General features: G+C 37.8%; 1 protein-coding gene across 1 annotated transcript in view; it reads right to left on the reverse strand.

Moving 5' to 3' along the window:
• dner (delta/notch like EGF repeat containing) overlaps nucleotides 1-21,154 on the reverse strand; it is a 174,193-nt gene that overhangs the window by 21,060 nt on the left and 131,979 nt on the right. The window contains exons 7-8 of the mRNA XM_003218284.3: nucleotides 17,695-17,808; nucleotides 11,314-11,538 (exon numbers count right to left, since the gene is read on the reverse strand). Of these exons, the coding sequence (XP_003218332.2) occupies nucleotides 11,314-11,538; nucleotides 17,695-17,808 (339 nt within the window). The remainder of the gene's footprint in view (nucleotides 1-11,313; nucleotides 11,539-17,694; nucleotides 17,809-21,154) is intronic.

Here is a 21,154-nt window from a genome sequence, read left to right on the forward strand (position 1 = left end):
TAGAACTGAATGTCATGTGAAAATGACACAAGGGTCCACACTTTACAGCTCATTCCAGCTGAGTTCCTGTTGGCAGTGAGTGAATCCTGTTTATCTGGTAGTAGAGATGTGGCGCCTTGAGGCAGACCTCTATGTGTAGACATCTGCTCTGTTTTCAGCAGCTGTCTCTCAAAATCCCCAGAATAAGCAATGCATCCTCCTCAAACTAGTCTCGCAAAAATAAAAGTCTATTTGACTGCCTCTCCTTTTCTCCTCCAGGCTATTCCCAGGAGAATTTATGACCTTATTCATTATATATCCTCTTTTTGCTGACTATATCTGTGCATCAGTTCTTGGGGCACTGCAAAAAAGTTGGTTTTTTTCCCCTTATCTGCAAAGACACATTTCACTCATCTGTAATTTATGATGTCACTACCACAGGCAGCAGCACCACCCGGGTTGATGTCAGTATAATATAATCATGATTCTAAGTAGGGAATGTAAAGAATACTGTTGAATTATTTTCCTCAAAATATGTAAACACATCCCATGGGGGGCAGGGGTGTGAACTGTCACATTCCAGAACTTATTTTCTGAAAGTTTCAAACAACTTTTTGCACAAAAATAATTTTGAACCCAAAAAAGGAATAACATTACAATTCTGTAAAGTCATACAAACAAAAGTGGGCTGTGGCTCATATCTTGATAATATGTGATGTTATTTGACTCGAATGCAACTGAGCAATAGACATCTACTCTATATAATTCATGCAGTTTGACACCACATTAACAGCCACATCTTAATTTAGGTTTTCTCTTCTGCAGAAATAATGTCACATAGTGTAAGTTCTGAGCAAGCATAGTATTCTCACTCACCAAGAAACAAACTACAGTAGGCCTTTAGTACCACTGGGGTTTGGTTCCAGAACCCCCTGTAGATACCAAAATATGTGGGTGCTGATGTTCCATTTTATACAATGGTGTAGAAAAATGGTGTCCCTTATATAAAACAGCAAAGTCAAGGGTTGCTTTTTGGGATTTTTTCAAAATAAAAATTTCAAGCCATGGTGGATGGAATTCATAAAAGCAGAATCTGTTGATGACAAACTGTATATGTGGCACTTTAAAAGTACCTGAAAACTTTGGTTTCTTTAATTAAAAATACAGACATCCCAATATTCATCAAGCATGAGAGGAGAGAAAAGGTAAAGGCTAGTTTGCTACCGGGCATAATTCAAAGGGCTGGCTTTGGCCTATAATGTCCTAAACGGTTCTAGTCCAACTTACCTGTCCGATCATATATCCCTTTATGAGCCAACTAGAGCTTTAAGTTTGGCCGGGGAAGCCCTGCTCTCAATCCCACCCCCTTCACAAGTACGACTGGTGGGATGAGAGACAGAGCCTTCTCAGTGGTGGCCCCTCAGCTGTGGAACTCCCTTCCCAGTGACATCAGACTGGCCCCATCCTTCCTGGTCTTCAGGATAAGGTTAAAGACCTGGCTTTGTACACAGGTATTTGGGGAAGAGAATAATACGGAATTTGACCTCCAGCTAACAGTTGAATAATGAGTATAGGAAAACCAGAAAGAATGGAAATCAAAATTTGGCACTATGTATGTTTTCAACCTGTTTAATTGTATTTATATGTTTTAATTGTTTATAATTTGATATGGTATGTTTATTGTTGTCTATGATGTGGCACTGCATTTTTGCCATAATTTGTAAGCTGTTCTGAGTCCCCTTTGGGGTGAGAAGGGCGAGGTATAAATATAGTAAATAAATAAACCTTCTTTCTCCAGACATGATTCCAGTGAATCCCAGTCTCTCTCTCTCTCTCTCTCTCTCTCTCTCTCTCTCTCTCTCTCTCACACACACACACACACACACACACTCACTCTCTCTCACTCACTTACTTACACACACACAAAACCATGAGTGGGCAAGTAAGAAGAAACCTGCAGTTCTTGGTGATGCACTGAATACCATTCATCTTTAGTAATGCCCCAACTCTCATTTGTTTCCCTTTTGCATACATACTGACTTTCAATCTTTGGCTGCTAGCTGTCAGTACACTTGTTCCCCTCCAATGTACTAATGTGTTCTGTATCTACATGGACATTTAGAGACAATTCTATTCTTCCCACAAAAGTAATCCATGCAAAGTTTCAGAATGTTTGTTTCTTATTTTGTAAAGAACAATGCCGAAGAGGCATAATGTTTGGATTCTTCAACCCCAAATATCCATCGTAATGCACAATGGATCCAGCAAATTGGGTGTTTTATGCTTCTAATTTTTTTCTTGACAGCTTGCATGTGACAAACCTTCCTGACTCATTTTTATCTATTTCAGTAAAGATGTTATAAGGTCACTGATATAAGCCTCTGCTATCTCACTTACCAAAGTAAATTGTTATTACTATCTAAAGATACAGCAATATATCAATTGGCCTGCTCTGAGTTCTGAAAATTGTATTTCAAAAATCTAATTTTTCCACACTCTGGCCTGTTCATGTAAGATTGAGTCAGTAGTGCCCTCTTAATGATATATTTTCAGTTCAGAACAGCAGAGCTGTCCAGAGAAACAACCCATGATTTTAACTGAGGACTGCAATATCTTGTCTGTCTTTGACGGAGGTCTCTGACGCAAAGAGTATCAACTGAAAGGCATATTTTGGTGAGACTGCCGCTCCCTCTTCCATCAACCTAGGAACTTAATAATTCTAAGTCAGTTATCTGAAATGATTGAAGACCTTTTAAAAAATGAACTATATGAATACTAAATATTTCTTTAAAATTGAATATATACAGATCTCAAAACATCTAAAGAAGAAACACTACCTCTGTGCCTATAGAATTTTCTTTCAATTTTTTTTCTTTATTTTATTTTATGCTGGGGAAGAGAAAGGTCAAATGGCCCCATAGACTCTGCTTTTTTGAAATGCCATTTATCTCTGTCTCCACATGACAGAACTCATGGCTGCTCAGCAAAACTCCAAATCAAACTGTCTGTTGCACACATAGCGATTTATAACCCTACATCCTGTTTCATTTTAACAGTAGCTGAAAGGTATCCTTAAAGCATATGTACAGCTGATATTTCCTTTATGCATGAATAACTGCTGAAAGATCAGAGTGGGTTTCAAAATGCCAAAAGTCTTTGAACACACAATAGAACTGAGAAGCACAGATGCTACACCACTTCCAGTCTTGATGTACTGGGCTATAGAAATAAGAATTATATCCATATTCCACTGGCTGGCACTATATATTTCTCTTTCATTGGGATGTTATGTGGTTTCGGGGCTGTATGGCCAAGTTCGAGCAGCATTTTCTCCTACCATCAGATCCTCTGAAGATGCCAGCAACAGATGCATGTGAAACATCCGGAGAAAATGCTGCTAAAACACAGCCATAGAGTCTGGAAACAACACAATACTCTAGTAATTCAAGCCATGAAAGGCTTGGACTATACAATAAAAGACAATACACTAGAAAACATCAGCCACCCTAGCAGCCACCTGGCAACTGACCAGCATCATCCAGAGCTCTTGTGCATGTTCACTCCTCTCTGAGTGCTCACTCACAATCCACTGTATCAATGTTGATCTTAAAGAGATCTGGAATTGACAACTCTCCTGGCACTTTGCAAATAAATCCACTCAAATCTGCTCTGATTTTAATGCTATAATGGATACAGATCAAGTGGTTCTAATTTTGGTACCTGTTTGTCCAGGGATAATGGATATTTTTAAATTTGTACGACTCAAAGATGTATACAGGACTCTTGGAGAGAACCTTTCTTGGTTTACTAAAAAAAAAACTAGAGGGAACCAGATGAGAGAGTGGTTAATGCCTCACCAAAACAAGGGAGAGTCTGAAGAAGACTGAAGAAACTATTATAAAATCACTAATAAAAAGTCCTCTCTAAATCTCACCATTCTGGATAATTATTGGTCAGTCCCTTACATTGAATAACTTTGTCCAAGATTCTAGAACCAACTTCCTAACTCCAAAGAATCCTGGATGAGATGGATTATCTGGATCTACTTCAATATGGTATCAGGACTGCTTATAGAACAGATCTGGTTTTGGTTGCTTTGATCAGTGAGCTGCATTAGGAACTGGATTATATGCAATCTAAAGGTTCTGACACTAGAGGATTCAGAGTTCTTAATTTTGTGATTTATGTAGTTGTTTAATCCCCTCTTTAAATTAATGCAAAAATATTCCAAATATTTTTGTAGCCCAGAACCCTTGTTTTTAACCAATATCTCCTTGCCCCCTTTTCTTTTTAATTTATGCATTTACTAGCAGGTGAGTGAGCAGATTGGTATAAATATTTGAATTTATTTGTAAAACTGTATTCATACCACTTTTTCCAATAATCTCAATTTCAATTTCAGTATTGTATCCAGTGAGGAAGCCTCTACCCACCAACCATTTGAATTAGAAAATTGACAGCCAGTAAGATTGGCTGACATCCTGTTCAGTAATGACTATGTTGTAAACTGGACTTTTCCAATCAAAAAGTGCACTCTAAATACACTAGAAACTATTCCTAACTGTTAATGTGCATGCCTCTAGAAAACAGGCTATTACCCACCTATCTACCCACCAACTTTAATATCAAAGTACCTAAAAGTTGCCTTAAGCATGTCCAGTTGGTCTTTTAATCTGAGACTCCAGATTCTGACTTGATAGAGTATAAAAGCCACTTCAAATCTGGTAAAAATCCTTAAGCCTGTGCTATGATCTCAACATGTTTCAACATAAATGCATCCATTTGTTCTGCTTTTCATCACTTTTCTCTAACTGCCCTATTGGACCGGAGAGTAAAAGTACTATGAATCCTGAAAGGCAGGAAGGAGTAGGGGAAGCATTTGATCAGCACTGCTGCAGAGATCACAGAACCAGTTTCTTCTGTGGCTTCTACAATCAGAAAGGAAAGGTTGAAAGTACAGTACAGATTTAGAAAAACAGGCCTTTGGACATGAAGAAGTGCTATTAGAGCTCCAGGCTTTAATCTGTGCCTTCAGATTTTCAGAATCAGGCGTATGGGAGGTTGTAAGGAAGGTACTGTAGCTGACACTGATCTGTCCCAAAATGGTTCATATATTACAGTAGGCATCAACCATTAGACACATAACAGAAAACATGTTTTTAGAGCTCCTTTTATTTTTAAAAGTGGCATGTACAAGTTCTTGCGTTCAAATGACTAAATGTTCTCTGAAATTAAAGGAATATAGGAATTTTGCTGGGTTGCTTCCTTTCCTAAAGCAGCTTTTCAATTAACTGAGAGAGCTGTACCCTTCCTTGAAACCATCTCACCATCACATGAAATACACTGCCTACAGAAAAAATGTACACATTATATAGATATTAACTGAAAACAGGACTAAGGAAACAATTTGGCACAATGTCTGAATTGACAACCATGGTTTCTGATTGCCAGCTAAACCAAGATTAGAAAGAATAACATAGATTTGCTAATTAAGGCTTTTGAGTACTAGTCTGAACTATAACTCCTGTACTCTTTCTAGAGATTGGGACTCCAAGTAGGGAAGCATTTGAACAAAACAAAAAGACAAAGTAGCAGTTCTGAGCCACCATTTGGTGGTAAACAATACCTGGCACAAGACATGATTTAATATTGAGGGGGAAAACTGAGCCATGGGGGCAAAAAGAGAAAAACTCGTGGAGACTCCATTCTATGGAACAGTTGGGTTTGCAATTTAGAATTTACAGCCAGAGAGCTCTAATATACCAGCAAATGCCAAACTGCAAAATATCATAGCATGCAACTATGCCAATCAAAATGGTGTCATAATGGTGGAATATGACAGGGCCCTAATGTGTAGATCCACATTTTTGATATGAAGAAATCTGAAATAAAGAGAAATCCAGCTGCTTTTATAATAGCAAAGCTGGACACAAATCAAATGTCCTATTCCTACCTAAAAATGTTTACTTCTCCCTCCACCACTCTTCGCTATCAATGCCCATCCTCACAATTCATTAAAACATCTCACATTAGCAAACTAGAAAAGAAATCCCAATGTTTGTTTGGTGGCTATTTGCAAATTCCACATTGTCAAATATTGCTGCTGTTAAGTATTTGGTCTTGAATTAAAGTGGTAATAAAGACCATTTATGTATTCACCACCATCTCCCAGAAATTAAATATGCCCATTAATGTAGTGTCAAAGCAAAGTGTTACTTCTAATTACTAATATCAAGATGTTTTCAAGGGTCAGCAATCCAGCTTGCTTTGCATAATCATCTCCAACTGTGAGCCTGGCAGTGAAGTTGTTTCTACCCACTTCAAGGAGCAGTATTATGAGCCTGTGCTAATGGTAGAGAGAAAGATATGGTCTTTGGGGTTAAAGGGTCCCAAACCACAGATTCTCTAAAGCTCAATTGGGAAGCTGTTCAGTGGGATACACAGTTATAAAACTCTTACTGAAACCCTCCAATGGCCCCCTTCAGGAACTCACATCTGAACCCATAAAAGTATGTACCTTCAGGAATGCATGAAACCATCCCTCCACCTTCTCATTACCACCCACCCTCCACCCCCCAGCAGCAACTCTCCTGTGCCAATCACTCATTGTCATAATTCACTCTGCAGAGAGAAAATATATGAACAATCAGTCCAGAGGTCGGGAAGCTGAGTAATCAATTGACAGCCCAAGGAAATGAAAACAGATAGAGGGTTGTGCAGAAGACAAGTTGAGGTCTGGTTTCCAGAGTCCAGATGATAGGTCTCTGAGCTGGCTTGAGTGACTTTCATACAGTGGAAGATGTTGCTTCCATTGCCTAAAGAGTGTGTATTGCCTGTGTTTCTTAGAGAAGCTGTTCAAAGAAAACAGCTGGGCAGCACCAACTGAACTGTAGGTGTGCCAAGCCCCAACTCACACACTTTTGTTCTGCCAATATCTCAGAGGGATGGAGACACCACACTTTTGGATTCAGCAGACTACATGTAGAACCACTCAGGGAAAGATAGGTAAAGGTAAAGGTTTTCCCCTGATGTTAAGTCCAGTCGTGACCGACTCTGGGGGTTGGTGCTCATCTCCATTTATAAGCCGAAGAGCCGGTTGTCCGTAGACACCTCCAAGGTCATGTGGCTGGCATGACTGCATGGAGCACCGTTACCTTCCCGCCAGAGCGGTACCTATTGATCTACTCACATTTGCATGTTTTCGAACTGCTAGGTTGGCAGGAGCTAGGGCTAACAGCGGGTGCTCATTCCGCTCCCGGGATTTGAACCTGGCACCTTTTGGTCTGCAAGTTCAGCAGCTCGGCGCTTTAATGCACTGTGCCACCAGGGAAAGATAGAGCACTAGAAATTCCCATATGATTCTTTAGGTATTCAGAAGCAAACACCTAAAAAAAGGTTAGGAACAGACAAAAATACCAGAGCTTGGAAAGTTACTTTTTGAACTGCATCTCCCAGAACTAACGTTTTCAAGCTGTGATACTACTTCAGCACTATCAATATGGCTCAGAATTTGAGATATTTCCAGCTACGGTGATAATCAGGCATGACAAATTCACATAAATTGAGCTACATTCATCTCACAAGTAAAGTAACAGAAATGTGTTTTTAAGGCAATGTAGTGTGAGTAAAGGCAAATCTTGGCATAATTTAATTTTGGGAAATGTTTTTCGTTCTATATGCCACAGTTTAAAAAAAATATGGATTGTCGCTTGATATCCCAAAGACTAACAGAAGGAAGCAAATATTTTATTATAGACAATACTCATCATTTTGCGAGAAACAGTTTTATATTCAGATTTATGCACTGCTGGCTTCATAAGCCATAAATCTGCCGTCTTTCTAAAAACTGCTCAGGGTAGCTCAATTACAGTTATTGAGATTCCAGCTGTCATTATGATGAAGGAAAAGTGAGGAACAGGCTGAAAAAGTTTTCAGTCAATCAATATTTATTTCTTTATTGCACAGGAAGAAAATTGACTTATAATACATCAAAAGTATTGAAATGAGTCCACAAGTATAGAAGTCTATTTACAAAACAAATTTATTATTTTCTAATAAACCCATGAATTGTGTATATATACATTCTGGCCCATATCTGGCTTCATGCATGGAGGCATCTTCAGTAAACAATATCCAAGTCATTCAATTACCTCAGAAGGGAGTTAAACCTAGCCCCCTTTGCACCCCAACCAAATATCTCATAGAAGTGATGTCTACTTTTTGAAGAGGCTATTAGGAATTGGAGGGCCTACGTTTGCCCATACCTGGGCTACATATACCATGCACAACTAGCGCAAGGATGAGACACACACTCTGTCTACATTCCCCAACTTGCACGCTTTGCTGATTCAAGGTCCAGACTTCATAAATATTTACCAATAGTGAGCTATTATAATCTCTGCCAGGATAGGTCCAAGTTAACTGTATGCTTGAATTAGAAAGGCAAGTAGCACCTCCACAATCTCAAACCCAAAGTACACAATGTGAAAAACTATCCAAGTTATTTTTTGCCGCATGAGGTAAGAAGTCTTTCAAGTGCTTGTCACCATACCTGGCAGTAGAAATGCAACAGCAACCAATGAAATGGTTTAAAATTGCCTGCCCTTTCATGACATCCAAATTTCTGTTAGGAATTACCCCTTTCATGATACAGCTGGCCCTGATTAGAGTACAGTAGAGTCTCACTTATCCAACATAAATGGGCCAGCAGAATGTTGGATAAGCAAATATGTTGGATAATAAAGAGCGATTAAGGAAAAGCCTATTAAACATCAAATTAGGTTATGGTTTTACAAATTAAGCACCCAAACATCATGTTGTACAACAAATTTGACAGAAAAAGTAATTCAATACGCAGTAATGCTATGTAGTAATTACTGTATTTACAAATTTAGCACCAAAATATCATGATGTATTGAAAACATTGACTACAAATATGTGTTGGATAATCCAGAACGTTGGATAAGCGAATGTTGGATAAGTGAGACTCTACTGTATGTCTTCGTTTCCTTCTTAAATGTATATATTTTAAATTCATGTCCTCTCAATTCAATTCAGTACTGTATCAAGAATCCACATACCAATAAAATAGTATTAAATCAGATTTTTAAAGCACTTTAACAAGTTTCAAATAGCATGGGAGAATCTAATTATAATTGATGAAATTTGCTTGGCAACCAAATGTCATCAACTGAAGTGCCAGGTAAGACTGTTTGACAAAAGGATCTCAAAAGTGTGGAATGCCTTTTCCCCATTTGTTAATTGCTTTGTCTAGAGAGTAGCTTCATAAATCTCCTGAGAATTGGTATGGTGACAAATAGTCCAGGAAGTGTATGGCACTTAAGTCATGAAGGGCTGAGATATGGACTAGGACTCTCAACTGAGTCAGTGGTGATATGCTCCCAGGCACATTTTAAATTAAACTATGTTTCCAGAATTTCTTCAAAAACCAATTTCACATCACAGTCCTTACAACAGGGATGGACAATTCCCAGATGCCATATCCAGCATTACTCATCATAGTTTTAGTCCAAAAATAGTGTGCTAGACATTGATCTACCTATTTTAAACGTGATTTAAATCATTTTAAAATTAAGTTGAATAGGATTTCCCACTTAATGTATACATTTTGTATTATATGTCAACTTGGCAGTCCCTAAACAGAACTCAGAAGTGGAGTGGGTAGATCAAAAGACAACTTGGAAAGATGTCACTACCTGGAGGAATCCTCCACCTTGTGTGACTGTGGAGCTGAACAAACAACTCCGCATATGTTTGCTTGCCCACAATGTCCTGCCTCATTACAGAGGAGTTGTTTAAAGCTATCGACAATGCGGTCACTGTTGCCCACTTTTGGTCTAAAATTATTTAGCTGCTTGTGATTCCTTTATTTTACCACTTTTAAACGTATTTATTATGCAATGCTTTTTACACGAAATAAATAAATAAAGTATTATATGTTATTTTAGTTGCATTTTGTTTTTAATTTATACCTTGGGTCTCATCTTGTGGGGAAAAGACATAAAATAAATTAATAAAATAAAAATATAAGTAGAAAGATAAATATCTAAGGAGACACAGCTTTTTTGAAAATTTAGGGAGCTGATCCACTCAGGATCTAGTCAGCGTAAATTCAAGAAAATACTAGTAAATTGAGAAGAAAAAAAACCCTTGTGCAGGAAGCTATTCAAAAAGGAAAATGACTTAATTTTGGGAAGTGGCTGCACATAAAAAATGAAGAAAAGTTGCACATATACCTCACTATTTGTCTCTTAGAACGACAAAATATTTATCCTCCCATGTCTTCTTCCCAACAGAGGCTGAAAAATAAGCTATTTTGTTATGGATTTTATCAGGCTCGCCTAAAAATTCTAAACACTGACAGAAATTGCCAATTGGCCAAATAAAAATTACTCCCTTCAATTGTAGGATGGTGGAAGAAAAGTTAAATTCTCAGGATAGAGTACATGGCACCTTTATTTCAAGACTGAAGTAAAAACGTAGAGGTTCATGATAGCTGGTACCAGATGATATTTTGTGTTAACCAGGCATGCCCTGTCCAATCCACACATTGTGCAAGTCTATTGCTATCCACACACATAACCTGCTCAATCATAGGTATAAATTTCTGTCCCTAGGCACTTTACTCCATATATTCAATGAAGAAATCCACAAGACCTTATGCTGTCAACTTCTTTCTCTCAGGTTCAGAGGCGACTCTTGATTTACCCAAGAGACATATCAAAATCCAAAACCTTCCCTCAAATTAAACATGAGATCGACTTATACACGGTCTGTCTCAATGAAATCTATGGAACAGGTTAACAGTGAATCAAGGGGAAATAATTTTTGATTCAGACTAGGTTTAAATTCATCCCAATAGATTACCACCAGTTTCAAATGATATGCCGATATACAAAACGTACCATAATAATTACAAAACGTACTATGTATACTGAAATTCTGGTGTAAAATGTAATTTAATTTTGGGTTATCTATTCTATGTAAAGAACAAAACCTGTGTGTATTTTTAAGAAGCTAATTCAAATCTTCTCACAGCTACTTGCACCATCAAAAGCTTTAGCGCATCTCCCTGAAATGAGCATCCTTGCATTCTATTATTATAAGTTCACATCAGATATGTGATGAGCCATCTGGAAAACAATTTACATGTCCAAATGTTCATGCTGAAATCTTTGATTAAGTATAGAGTGTTTCAGTACCTATCATTATAGTTTGTTGAAAGCAATCTCCTGTCAGCTTGGGCTAAAAAAGAAAAGAAACAAATTTTAATCTACATACACAGAAGCTATGATGATCTGGTAGAGTACATACCTGGGATACAAAGGCATTTGTAACTAGTTCCAACACTGCGACAAATGCCATGGGCACAAGGATTCAGAGCACAGAAGTCAATCATTTGGGCACAAGTCAGTCCAGTGAATCCAGGACTACAACTGCAAGAATAGGAAAGCCGATCTGCATAACAGGTCCCATTGTTCTGGCACGGAAATGAAGCACAGTGGTCAACCTTTTCTTCACAAGATGGTCCCAAGTATCCTAAAAAAGAAGTAAAGACATGTTATTTTCATACATTCACCAAGTATGTGATTTGGGAATGAGGGCTTAACCAGTGCAAGATTCATTTGTATGATGATACAGATTAACATGGCTAAAGGCACTATCACAATCCAGGGTGACACCTACATGGAATGAAGTGGTTTCACTGTGCAGATGATTACACTGCAAGTTCTGGAACTGGTTTGGGGTTCGGGTGGTGCTTACCAGAGGCTAGCCTTGAACCGGTTCCAGAATCAGCAGTAACCACAATTTGACAGCCTCTGAGAAGGCAATTTTCCCCCAACTTCCATTGTCAGAATGTGCATTGCAGATCACCAGAGCGTTTTGAGTGTCCACATTGCTATTTCCATTCTGAGAAGTAATTTCCACCATGCAATATGGTTTAGACTAGAGCAAGCTAATGCACATGATGGGCTCTATTTCAGTCTATTGCCTGATTTTGCTTACCTCATCTAAAGCCCTTAAAGCATGCTGCAGCATGTGTTATATAGTCACTGCATTCTCGCGATGCTTTAAACTGCATTAAATTGTCAGTGTAGATGTGTCCCAAGTCTCTGAATTCAAGTGCTGCTTCAGGCTCCAATATGGGCATTGAGATGATAGAGTGTACTGTATTTTTACCACAGAGAAGCTTTTAGTTTGCAGGCTTTACAAAATAATTTAGTAACCAAGAAACAAGAACTTTTAACTATAAATGTAACATAATTGATAAGGTAAAGGTAAAGGTTTTGCCCTGACATTATGTTTAGTAAGTCTGACTCTGGGGATTGGTGCTCATCTCCATTTTTAAGCCGAAGAGCTGGCGTTTTCCATAGATACCTCTCAGGTCATTTGGCTGGCATGACTACATGGAGCGGCGTTACCTTCCCACCAGAGCAGTACCTATTCATCTACTCACATTTGCATGTTTTCAAACTGCTCCTGAATTTACCATGAAAAACGGAAACAATGGAATGAATTACTTCCACTGGAAGTTACACAGAATTGATCTGAGGGATGTAGAAAATTCCTAGGGAGATATCATCTCTAAGAATTTGCTATGTCAAGTAGAGTAACTCTATGGCAACTTCCAATTGAAGCATATAGTAGAATTGCCATGGAATGGGGAATTATAGCATACGTTAGGGGCCTTGAACAATTACATATTTTATATTTTAAAGTATATTTCTGAAATCTGGGTACAATTATCACACATTAATGTGAGTGAAATAAATTGACAATTCTAGCAGGTTCTCTTCATCATTTTGAATATCTGGCTTTAATGAGGATGAGATTTTCAGAGATGTGTGAAGAAAGAAGCATCTTGAACAAGATGCCAGTCATCCAAACGACTGTCAATTGTTCTAATTTTTTTTTATAAAATCCTCAAATCACTCTCCCTTTGTTTTTGTTTCAAGTAAGATGTCCTTGTCCCTTTCAAGGACATACCTGCTGCTAGACATGCTTCTTGCACATTCCTCAGCTGAACCTGCTGGACATCTACGTTGCAAGTCTCTCTTGATTATCCCAGCATGGAAGGGAATGGGAACATCACAACATTCCCCATCACTTTACCAATAAACTTATCATTTTTATGAGAAAGACCTCAGGTGGAAATGTAAGAAGATAAGGAGCTCTACATGAACAGAAACCCTGTCTTACCATGAAAAAAAACTAGATGCCTGAAATAAAATGGAAGTAAAACAAATCCTCCAGTAACAATCTCACACTCAGAAACACAGATTTTTTTCTTACCTAAATAGTTTTTAGATTCTTTCTCCATTTCTAATTTCCTTAAAATAAGATCAATATTGCTGGGGGGGAAATCCTAAATTGAAAATATGTTACGTTTCAATTCAGTTGATATTTTTATGATTTTTTTACATTTACAGTAGCCTTATTTTTAAAGTCTCAATTTAAGTGGTTTTTATTTCTTCATTGCCTATCTTTCCATTTACTAATGCTTATATAAATTTGTGGCTGTGGACACATGCCATGACTTCAAAAAAATGGTAAAATGTGACTTTATATTGGTAAATATTTCAGTGGATTTACTTTGAAAGGGTTTTTATTTTCCTGCAAAGCAATATTCCATTTACATTAGCTTGTATCTACTCCAAAGGAACTCTCAATGGGTTAGGTGACAGTTACTCATAGGTATGTAAATCCTTACAGGATTGTAACCTGAGATACTGAGAGTCATGAACAAGTTTTCCTCGAAATTGGAATATCTAAACCTAGCCCCTTCCACACAGTTGTATAAAATCCATATTGAACTGGATTGTATGGCAGTGTGGACTTAGATAAGGCCAGTTCAAAGCAGATATTGTATATTATCTGCCTTGATATTCTGGGTTCTATGGCTGTGTGGAAGGGCCCCTAGTTTCTGGAACTTCTTTCTTCTACTCTGAGTGATTCTGGACTATATCTTATTGTGTCTTCTGCTGGTCCAAAATTGTTATTGTTTATTTCTGCTGGCTATTCTATATTTTTATTGTTTGACTTTGGCTTTTGGAAACACTTTGATTGTAATAATCAGTAACGGTAGGTCTTGACTGCTTTGTTCTGTTTCCTGAGTCTCTACCCTGGTTTGTTCTTTTTCAACCAACACTAAAATAGCTGGCTCAACAGACCAACTCTGTGCATCCTAGTCCTGGAAACAAGGCAATAACCTCACTCCATGCATACAGGTATTTTATATATTGAGGGCTGCCTTGGGGGCCAAAATTATGATTTTTGATATGACTCTTGGATAAGTTGATGGATTCTGATATGACTGACACTTGGATAAGTTGAGAGGTGAAAACACCAGTGCCAATTTGGGGGGCCAGCCACCTCTGGCTATCATCACCACTACTTTCCCACCTAGCCATGAAAAAAGCACCAAAATGGGGGCATGGTGGAGAGAATAGAAGGTGCTTATTTTAGGTTCTCTTGGAACAGATTGACCTCTTGCCATTCATCACATTATTCAGAGAAGGAGCTGGTTCCTTTTAAGGTATTGCTCACAATGACATATGGATAAGTCAACCTAATTTTTTTTGGGGGGGGGGTGATTTTTTGACTAATCTCTGCAAATGAGTAGACATATCTGAAGGTGAGATGGTGACCCAATATTGCAAATTGACTAGCTTCTTATAAAGTTTCATATATCCTGCACTATGAAGTGGTAAATGGTCAGCTGAGAATGCCCATATCAACAACCACAGTTCTGTAGCAAATCTAGAATAAACCCAAAGTTAGTCTTATCTAGAGTGGATTCAGTGAACTGAATTAGACTTGACAGTCACAAGTACAGTTCCGTTGATTTCAGTGGGTCTAACTGTATGAATATTGCTAGATTCAGCACTCTGACAGAAACAAAAGAGGCTTCACTTTAAGCATACACAGATAACAAATGACTTTGAAAAGAATTTGACTGTAAGTCAGGAAAGCAGTGCTTGAATGCTTAAACTCAATGACATACTTCAGAACGTTTCTTTATTCCAGTTGTCTGAGTGATAACACTGTTAACTTCCCTGTAAATTGTCTCATCCACTTTGACAGGAGTATATATCATTAGTTGTGACTATAACTGATCAAATGTGATAGGTGGGAAAACTTTTAAAAATAAAGTTCGCATTCATTACATCAGCCCCACTCAGCTTGGAAGTCAAATACAAAATTCTAGAAATCAAAAAAAAATTTTAAAGTGAAACAAATGGATCTACTCTCCTTATGTTCTACAGCTGAAATTCAGTAGAACTATTCAAGTCTTTTAGATATGAGTTGCCAAATCTGAGACATATCCTTATGAATTCTTGCTATCATTCTTTTTCCAATGTTCTCAAATGTCTTCTCTTTTTTAATTGGTTGAGAACCTCTAGCTCAAGAAACAGGCAAAGACTTTTGTTGAAGTAGGTCTTTAATGTGTAAGCAGGGGGCTCCTTATTGGGATGTTTGCTTTATCTTTTTAAAATTTCTCTTTGTTTTAAATAATTTTATAGCATTCCATGTGAGGATTTTGATTATTATTAATTTTTTCTATGAATGTTTTCTAAATTGGCTATCTCTGGAGTTGTCTGGGATTCCATTCTGAGAGGAAAGGTGGCATACAAATGAAACAGATAAAGATTTTTTGCCTTTAAAAGAAGAAGTACTGTTTGTATTTCATATACTGATCAGTTCCCAGACCTCATTTCTGCAGTGAAACTGCCTAGAGTCATTAATATCTAACACTGCTTGGTCAAGTCTCCCATTAGGCAACACGTCAAGGAAGTTTCCGTGATTTATTCCCAGTAAATGACATTCACGCTTCCTTTCCCTTTTTCCTTTGTTGCCAAGTTATATACTTCCCTCCTCCCTTATTCATTTTTAGGGTACATTATTTCATTCAAACTTTGGGGCTTCAGCATTTAAAAATATTCTAGCCCATGGCTTATTTTTCCCCAGTGAGTGACATTTGCATTTTGGAGCTCATGAACACTGATCTTGTAGCAACAATTAAGCACAATGGGGAAAAGGAAACTGGGCAAGAACCTTCTGAGAGAAAAACTTCTTCTATTCTCTGGAAATTTCAGGGCAGTCTAAAAATAGCAAAATATGCCATTTAATATTTGTGCCTTTGGAGATGGTATTCTGCAATCTATCTGTACCGTAACTTCTTTCCCTGCAACCATTCTTCAAAATAAAGAAATCTATGTTCTGGATTCCTTAGGCTTTTTAGCCTAAGGACTCCATGCAATTTTACAAAGGTTCTGGGGGATTGTTTCCACTAGTTGGCAAGCTGTCGAGAGCTTTGAACCAAAAGCAGCACGAGATTTTAATGGAAATCTCTTGTTAATAGCAACCAGGCATTTCAACTTGTTCCAAATGTGGGAGAACTATGCTCCAAATGGGAAACGGCAGAAAGATGATGCTACGGGGAAGACACTATGACTATCTAGGGAAGCCCAGATTGAAAGGCTGGTGGAGGAACAGAAGTCATCCTACTCCTCTCTTATTTTAAAAGTCACAGGTAATTGAGGAAGAATCCTGAAATCACTTCCCTGAAGCAGAATTAGGGCAATAAACTACTATAGCGGATGACCCATTTAGTGAAAAGACCCACCTGCTCTGTTCTGCCCATACAGTTAGCTAATTTTCTTCTCTAGATTTGGTTAGCATAGTATATTTTGACAGGGTGCTTTTAGGAAGCCAGTTCAGATTTGGCTGACTTCCAACATCTGATTTCCTCACTGAGTGCTGTTACTATTTATAGACTCATGGGGGAGGGGAAAAGCACAAAAATATTCAAAATGTCATATTTAAACTGCAACCATTGTGTCTGTTTATAGGTCTCAACATGGCTGTTAAATGGGTCATCCCTTATTAGAATTTACTCTATGGAGGAATAAAGGCCCAGTGCTATGCTAAATACAAATGTACTTTAATTGTTAAGTCTCCACATGGTATGGACGGGAGAAGAAATTCTAAGAAAAGATTGTATGTTCAGCACAGCCTGGGTATATAAGAAATAATGGTGAGGAAAATAACTAGAGCAGACTGTCAACAGAACTGTTATTGGCCATAGGCTCCATTGTAAACCAACATTTTAAAACTGATGACTAATGTGAATGCTTTACTATTTTAAAATTTCATAAATTTAGTAGCAATCAAGTTACACAACCGACACTTTCAAGCAAAAACAAGCTACAAAAAATATGCTTCTAGCCATCTTACTACATTTCCATTTGACACATCTTAATATCTTTGACATAGATGCAGGAAGATGATATTTACAGCATGACCCTTGGGCACTGCTGTACTGGACAGCAGCTACACAAGCACAGACTTGCAATATACTTGCAGTAATGGGCACAAGAGCCTATGAGCTGTATAAACAAATGCTAGTAGAGGAACACTAATAGATATGTCTGTAGCATCTGTGGCAATCCTGTCACTTTCTCTCTATCATGAGCTTACGTATCTCATGGCTACATGTCTACATTAGCCTGGGAAGCACTTATCAATCCACAGAAATAGCAGCCTGAATGATGAATGGCTGCATGCCAACACATCCAATGTTAGCATATCTGTAAGCATATGCACAAATACAGAAACCTATCCCAACCCAAAGAAGAAATTATGTCCTTAAATACCTGCAATAGAATTTACATCTTCAGTAATATTGCTCACCTTCTGGACACTGGCAACTAAATCCATTGATGCTGGAATGGCAGGAACCTCCATTTTGACATGGCTGTTGATTGCAGTAGTCAATTTCTGATTGACACAATTCTCCAGTATATCCTTCATTATGACATAATCATGTTTTTAAAAAAGAGGAAAGGGAAAGGAGAGAGAGAGTTTGAAAGAGAAGAAAGGAAAAGTGAGAGTTTCTGAGAGAATGGTAAAAGTTTTATTTAGAAATGTATTAATAAATGGTCAATTCTAGTATTTATACAGAATCTTGAAATGCTGAGAGAGCTATCTCGGTAATAACATTATGAGTATCAGTTGCAGTGCCTTTCAATGAACAAAACCTATCAATATGCATTTGTAATAACAAGGAACACTATTTTGTAAGAAATCATCATGAAGATACTTGTTGTTGTTTATCCGTTCAGTCGCTTCCGACTCTTCATGACCTCATGAACCAGCCCATGCCAGAGCGGAAGATACTAGCAGATGTTATTCTGACTCAACACCAAACCATTAATGGATTAACTTGATTTCATTTATATTCCACCCTTTTCCAGGTCAGAGCATTATACAAGAAAGTCTTGGGCTAGCAGAATTTATTATTATGCCTGAATCTGATACAGAGGGTAGCTGTAGCTACTAGCTATTGTTATGGCAGGAGGAAAGCCACCTTCTGGTAGTGCTAAAGAACCGTGGCTTCCAGATGTGACAATTAGCCACAATGTATTCAAAGCAGAGGCAAAGCTTCCAGTTTTCTTGAGCACAGATGGAATATGACATTGAACAAGTTCATATGGAAACAGATTATCCTCTTGTGAACCCCCTTTCAATTAAGATTTTGAAGGTCAAAGCAAGCAATGAACATTGTGCATTATTTGAGAAAGAACGTTAAATTCCAATATACTAGTTTCATATTAAAATGTAAGGATTCTTTTCTTCTATAAAAATATAACTCTATATATAGCACAGATAGCCATGTTTTCACAAAGCTGGCAATGATTTGTCAAATTTGTGATATTGCTTTGAATTGTGATAAAAAGAAGGCGAGAAGTCTTTTAAAAAGTCTCTGCTCATTGTTTTCCCGATTCTGGATTTAAGTGGATGAGAACATGAAGAAGTTCATTTTCAGTTGAGGCCATATCTCTGAAATTCACAATATCCTCTTGTGATGACACTTAGGAGGCAGTACATTCCCATTCTGTCTTTTAATGGAATTTGATTATTTTACTATGGCTGACTTGTTTTTTTATTTTGCTGGGGGGGCAGCATTAAAGATCTGTATTAGTCCTTAATCCATGAGTATAGTTAAGAAACAAGGAGGATGAAAGGAAGAAAAAGTTTCCCTTTTGCTTTTTCTTCCACCACCACACCAATGATAAGGAAGCAGGAAGTTGAGAGCTAGGGAGCTCATGAGAAAGTGGTGACCATGTATGTAAGGAAAAGCCCAAATGTCCTCTTTGATCATTCAGATTAGCATCCAAGTAGGAAAGAATAAGCCTTGAAATGTTCACCTCTTATCTCAATGAACTTCTAGGTCTTAATCCTGAGCTTAGCTAAGAAGTTCACCGCCAAAATTTTCAAAGACTGCAAAGCCTTTATAAAAGAGGGTCCCTTTTTAAAACACAAGCTTTACAAGCTTTCTACAAGAAATTTAAAGCAGACTAAAACCCCACCTGCAGTGGGTGAGGAATATTTCAATTCCCCTCTCATGACCTGGACAATGACTTTGCCAATCTATATTTATTTCTATTAAAATGAACAGACTACACTCACTATGACCTTGCCTGTAAAGCTTATCGAAGCAGCTCTACTTCAAGTTCAATTATAGACTAATTTATCTTCATAAATGTACTTTGCTGTTAATAGAATTTAAAGCATTACTTAACCATATTTACATATCTTTCTTGTTAAGGATATACTTGGATGCTTGTTGATATTAAATTTAGCAGATGAACATTTATGTGCATAAAAGAGTTCAATGTTTTGAAAGAAACTTTTAAGAAGAATCTAAGCTAGAAAAGGGGATATAACTATGCGTTGCGTAGTTGTGAAAGAAATTGGAAAATGCCGGAGAAACATCAACCTTGAAGGACATGGAATATTTATCACATACAGAAAAGACAACTCTATACTTCCATCATTCCACTACACTGAATGATTTAATATGTTCTACTCAAGAAACAGGGTAGTATTGTCAAAAGAGGGAGGAATTGACAGCCACCAATATATTCCCAGATACTGGATTGTAATTGTAGGTTTTGGATTATAATTCCCATCATCCATGACTACTGTCCATGTAGGGCTATTGAGAGTTCAAAATCCAAGAACATCTGAATGTCCACAATCCCACTCTACCCCCACCCCCAATTTTGCAACAAGAGGGGCAATTTCAGAGTATCCTTGCTCATAACCAAGTACCAAACAAACACTCACTTCTATGTACAATGCGCCCTCAGTATGTGCTCAGATTTTGTTCTGGGATACCAGAATTCATAAATGTTCAAGTCTCATTATATAAAATGGCACAGTGTGGATATGGATAGCTGATGTTGTTTGCCTATACTAATTTTGCCTGCTGAACAAAACCTATTCCCGTCCTGCATAGCACATTTCTGCAGATTTCTGCCCATAATGCCATGGGCCAGAACATAATGTACATGTCCGTACAGTTATTTCCAGAGTACGTATTCTTTCATAGGTCTGGGCAAATAATTTTGATCACCTCATGCTCTCCTCCCCTCTTCCTTCCCACTATGTGTCTTCTGCCTTTTAGATTACAAGCCTGGGGAAAAGGTCTAACTGAAATCCCTTCTACAATGTCATATAACAGTTAGATTATCTGCTTTGAACTGGATTATATGGCAGTGTAGACTCATATAATCCACTTCAAAGCAAATAATGTGTATTATCTGCTTTGATAATCTGGATTATATGGCAGTGGGGCCTAAGTGATGCTTTTTGTAAACCACTTTGGGCATATCCTTGGATGGAGAGAGGAACAAATATTAGGCTTGTGCAGAAAAATTGTATCCCACCGTAAGTTGGAACTAATTCGTTAGTTTTGTACTTGCAATGATATATTTGACATGTGGGTGTGGTTGGTGCCAAAAATTAAAGAATTGAAACTTAAGATTCTTAAGTTTGAATTCCTTTGGAAGTCTGTGTGTAACGCAGCAAAGAAATCACAGAGCAACCAAGCCCTGCTGAGCAGCAAAGCCAAATGTGTTGGAATGCCTCTCAACAAATCAGATCTAGGGGAGGCGGAGCAGCCACCATTTTGGATTTAAATTCCAGAGCATGCCAGCGCAGGTGCCATTCATGCTCTGGAAGGGATTGAAGGAGGAGGGTAGAGCTTGAGGCAGGGAGAAGGGAAACAGAAAATGGAGACAGCTTGCACAAAGGAAAGAGGAAATGGAGGAGCGGAGACCATTGGCCCGCTGCTGGGCTAACTTTA

This window comes from Anolis carolinensis, chromosome 3 (assembly GCF_035594765.1).
Source record: "Anolis carolinensis isolate JA03-04 chromosome 3, rAnoCar3.1.pri, whole genome shotgun sequence".
Classification (NCBI taxonomy): domain Eukaryota; kingdom Metazoa; phylum Chordata; class Lepidosauria; order Squamata; family Dactyloidae; genus Anolis; species Anolis carolinensis.